General features: G+C 37.6%; 1 protein-coding gene across 1 annotated transcript in view; it reads left to right on the top strand.

The window, feature by feature from the left end:
- Window positions 1–3,012, top strand: part of LOC104490250 (band 4.1-like protein 4B) — a gene marked incomplete at its 3' end in the record, with an annotated part of 119,662 nt that extends 116,650 nt beyond the window's left edge. Inside the window, exon 21 of the mRNA XM_010132511.1 lies at window positions 2,908–3,012. Within this exon, the coding sequence (XP_010130813.1) occupies window positions 2,908–3,012 (105 nt within the window). The remainder of the gene's footprint in view (window positions 1–2,907) is intronic.
- Window positions 3,013–3,597: the final 585 nt, after the last annotated feature.

Raw genomic sequence — 3,597 nt, 5'->3', positions numbered from 1 at the left:
GGCAGTTTCTGATGCCCTGCCACTGCACGCTGACGTTCATGGTTGTTATTGTCATTCCCACCAGGAAGTGACAGATTTTTATGTAAGGTGCCAGGTCATTAAATAACTCCGTCTTGGTTCAGTACCTTCATTTTCATGCTGTAGTTGTTGTTGGACACTGTAACAGGAAAAAAGTCTATGAATTAATGACATTGAAGCACAGCCTTATAAAGGGACTGTAATACACTGTACGTTTTTTCTTTTTTTGTCTGAGTCCTGCTGATCCTTCAACACTTCAAGTTTTGTTCAAGCGATATAATTTATATAGATATGTAGTTTATATAGGATGGTAAACTACAAATGGTGGTAATGACTCTATTTAAATAGACAAAATAACTGCAAGGCTTCTCTTTGAGAATCGTACCTTTCCATACAAGATAATGCATTCTGGATGTAGAATTCAAAAGATAACAGTAGATGTTATTCTGCTTTATAGTTGCTGCTTTTTCAGGAATGTCAATGAGATCTTTTTCCGTTTGTGTGATATTAAAAGTCTGCCATTTTTAAAACAAGATGAGGCCCTGAGTTGATCAGGTTGAACACTTCTTGCATATGGTTGCTGATGTGAAAGTAGCAACAGTTTTGAGCATGTTCAGACTGAGAAATAGTGTTTGGAGATGAAACAGGAGCTGTCATGGATTTTTTAGGCTGGTGTGGAAAGAGCTAACCTAGCAAGGTTTTTAATGAGGGCAAAAATCCAGCTCTGCAGTTGGTAGGACTAGTCTAACATTTCATCTCGTGCTTAAGGTAGACTGGATTCAGTCAGCCTCTTCAAGTGGAGGCATTGGCACTGCTCCTTTTCATTCAATTTACACCCTAGCTAACCTGTGGTTTCTTAAAATGTGCAATTAAATGGTGCCTGGGTCTCCCCCACTAGCGTGGCAAATGTCAGGAAAAAGATAGTTGCTGCATCCAGCCTCTAACAAAAACAATGTCAAAATATTATAAAAGGGAAAGAAGTTTTTGCTCTTAAAATTGCATTGCTTTTGCAAAATAAGTGAGTGGGGTACTTCACTGGCATGATACAAAATACCAGTGAGGTTTATCTGAGCAGTTACAATCACTGAAAATATTTAACATATTTATTCTGGTTAGAACTTCAACAGAACTTGAATACAAAATCACTTTAGTGAACTGGTAATTGAACTACTAATTCTTTTCAGTTGTCAAAAGCTACCTTTGGTGGAGTAAATTCTTGTCTAAGAAAAGCATAGCTAGGGAGGTCATCCATTCTGAAGCCTAACTTGATGAAAACTATATTGGCAGCTTCCGTCATGATGTTCATTCACAGATTTCCATCTCAGGCATACTGACTTCAAGATCAAAACAAGATGGTTTGGCCTGGTTATCCTTGTCTTATTTGCCAGCCTAACAAACTCAGCAAAAGGTCTGAAAATCTGGCTGGATTGTTCTGCGATAATCTCATTGTGAATCTAAGATATAATTGACTGACCCTGAAATTGGAATTAGGGATGGTACAAGATATGAATCTTGCTGCTATCTGTACTGACTCATTGAAATTAATGGGATCAAAAAGCAGGAAAAAATCAACAAAAGTTGTCCCATGAGAAGTGGAACAAGTAGAGTCAAGTTTATGATTTATGTATGTCCTTTGTATTCTTATACTTCCCATTGCTCCCTCTCATGCTCTGTGACCTGCCCAAAGACTACAGTACGCGTAGGAAAACTGAAGGTATAATCTGAGGGCTGTGCCATCCCAGTAGGTTCTGTTGTAGCTGGACAGCAGGTTCAAGAGTTAGAGTGAGTCAACAAAGCTTAAAACCCACATGGGCATCAGAGGGAACTGCAATTCTGAAGATTAAATATGCTTTTCTTATTATGGCTCTGGAAGGCTAATATGCAAGTAGACTTGAAGAATTCAACCCAAATTTATAACATTGGAGACTATTTTATGCCACTTCCGCCAGTTTTAGAATGTACCTCAGTGCATGAGCAATCCCACTAGTAGGACTGTTTAAGTACTTAGTATCTGACTTCAGATTAGGTGGCAGAATACCACGTCACAAATTATTGATCAAGACTTTTAAATTACTATTTTAATGTTTGACATATTATGTTTATAGCATTTGTAATACTCATATGGTATATTTAATCATAATGTGTCACTTCAAATAGAAGTAGTATTTCAGATGATTTATGTGTCTTCATGCCTCTCAAGCTCACGGTCAAAATGGTTTCCTCCCAAGGTCATGAACAGCTTCTGTTTAGTATTTATGCTATTTGTATTCAAGTCTTAGTGACCTCTACTGATAAATGGTTAAAGAGAAGATCCTTTTATGCTGATCTCCTCATTCCTGTTTCTATCCTTTGCTAGAGTTCTGCAGATATATTTCATATTCATGAGCATCTGAAACGCGTCTTGAGTTTTGTTTTTTTTCTAGTAAGTATCCTTTTCTTGGATCAAATCCGTTAGTTCATTTCCCTTGAGCTCCTCTTTCAAATGCAGAAGGATATCAGGTAAAAACTATTTTAAGCCAATCAAGTTTCATGATTCATAAATCGGTTTTTGTCAAAGGTAATTTTTATAAAAATATTTCTGGGCTGTTATTAAACTATGGTATTTTGTAAACAGTGACGTTTCTACATGTCTCTTACATAGGCTCCTGTATTTATAATCAGTTGCTGTTTTTATAAATGGTACACAATGCACAGGAGGGTGAGTTCGCATATCCTTTTCTGTTCATGCACACTGGCCTGTGAACTATAAATGGAACAAAAGGATGGACTTCAATGGGCACTTGCCACTTTGCAAGATAAATACGTGTTGATGAGTTAGAACTTTGTTGATATGCCTGAAGTAGTTTAAATAAAGACTGTGCCACATAATTTTTTTCTTGTTATTTTTAGAAGTCCAGCTCCAGTGCGACCTGAAACTACACCATCAACTGGCCCTACAGAAAAGCAGGATATTAAAGTTTCTCGTGTGAGGAAGTTAATGAGGCAGTACAGTTTGTGAGTAACATATAGCACTATCTTTCTGATTTTGCCTACTACAGCTGAAAATGAAGGGGGATGCTAATTATTGCTCTAGCTATGCCTTCTGAAAGACATGAGTGCAATTACGTGATAATGATCTTATACTGATACTGTTCCTTTCATCACTGAGAATCTTCAAGCTTTTAATACAAAATGAATTTGTTGGCCCTATGTGGTTGCTAACCCTCAGAGAACCCTCAGACCCTCTGCCTTTTTCTGAGCTTACAGGTTAGGAATTAGAAACCTCTTTTTCACATGAAATGTCAAAGACTTGATGTGTGCTGCTGCTCTGTCTTCTTCATTACAACCACACTTAGAAAATGAGGAAAACAATCCGTAGAAAGTGCACCCTCTCTCTCTCCGTGATTTTGTTACATGCAGAAATTGCTGAGCCCAATACAGCTACAGCCAGCAAAGTTGTGTCTCTTGGTTCTGACAAGAGTGATCTGTGCCTATAGGTCTTTGCCATCCTATTTACACATAATTCACCCGATTTGAGAGTCTCCGGAGATGTGAGATACTGAAGAGATGTAGAAATCATTTTGTTGATTTGTCCTTCAC

Source organism: Buceros rhinoceros, unplaced genomic scaffold (assembly GCF_000710305.1).
Source record: "Buceros rhinoceros silvestris isolate BGI_N320 unplaced genomic scaffold, ASM71030v1 scaffold13933, whole genome shotgun sequence".
In the NCBI taxonomy this organism is placed as follows: domain Eukaryota; kingdom Metazoa; phylum Chordata; class Aves; order Bucerotiformes; family Bucerotidae; genus Buceros; species Buceros rhinoceros.
This window is presented reverse-complemented; position numbering and strand designations above follow the sequence as displayed.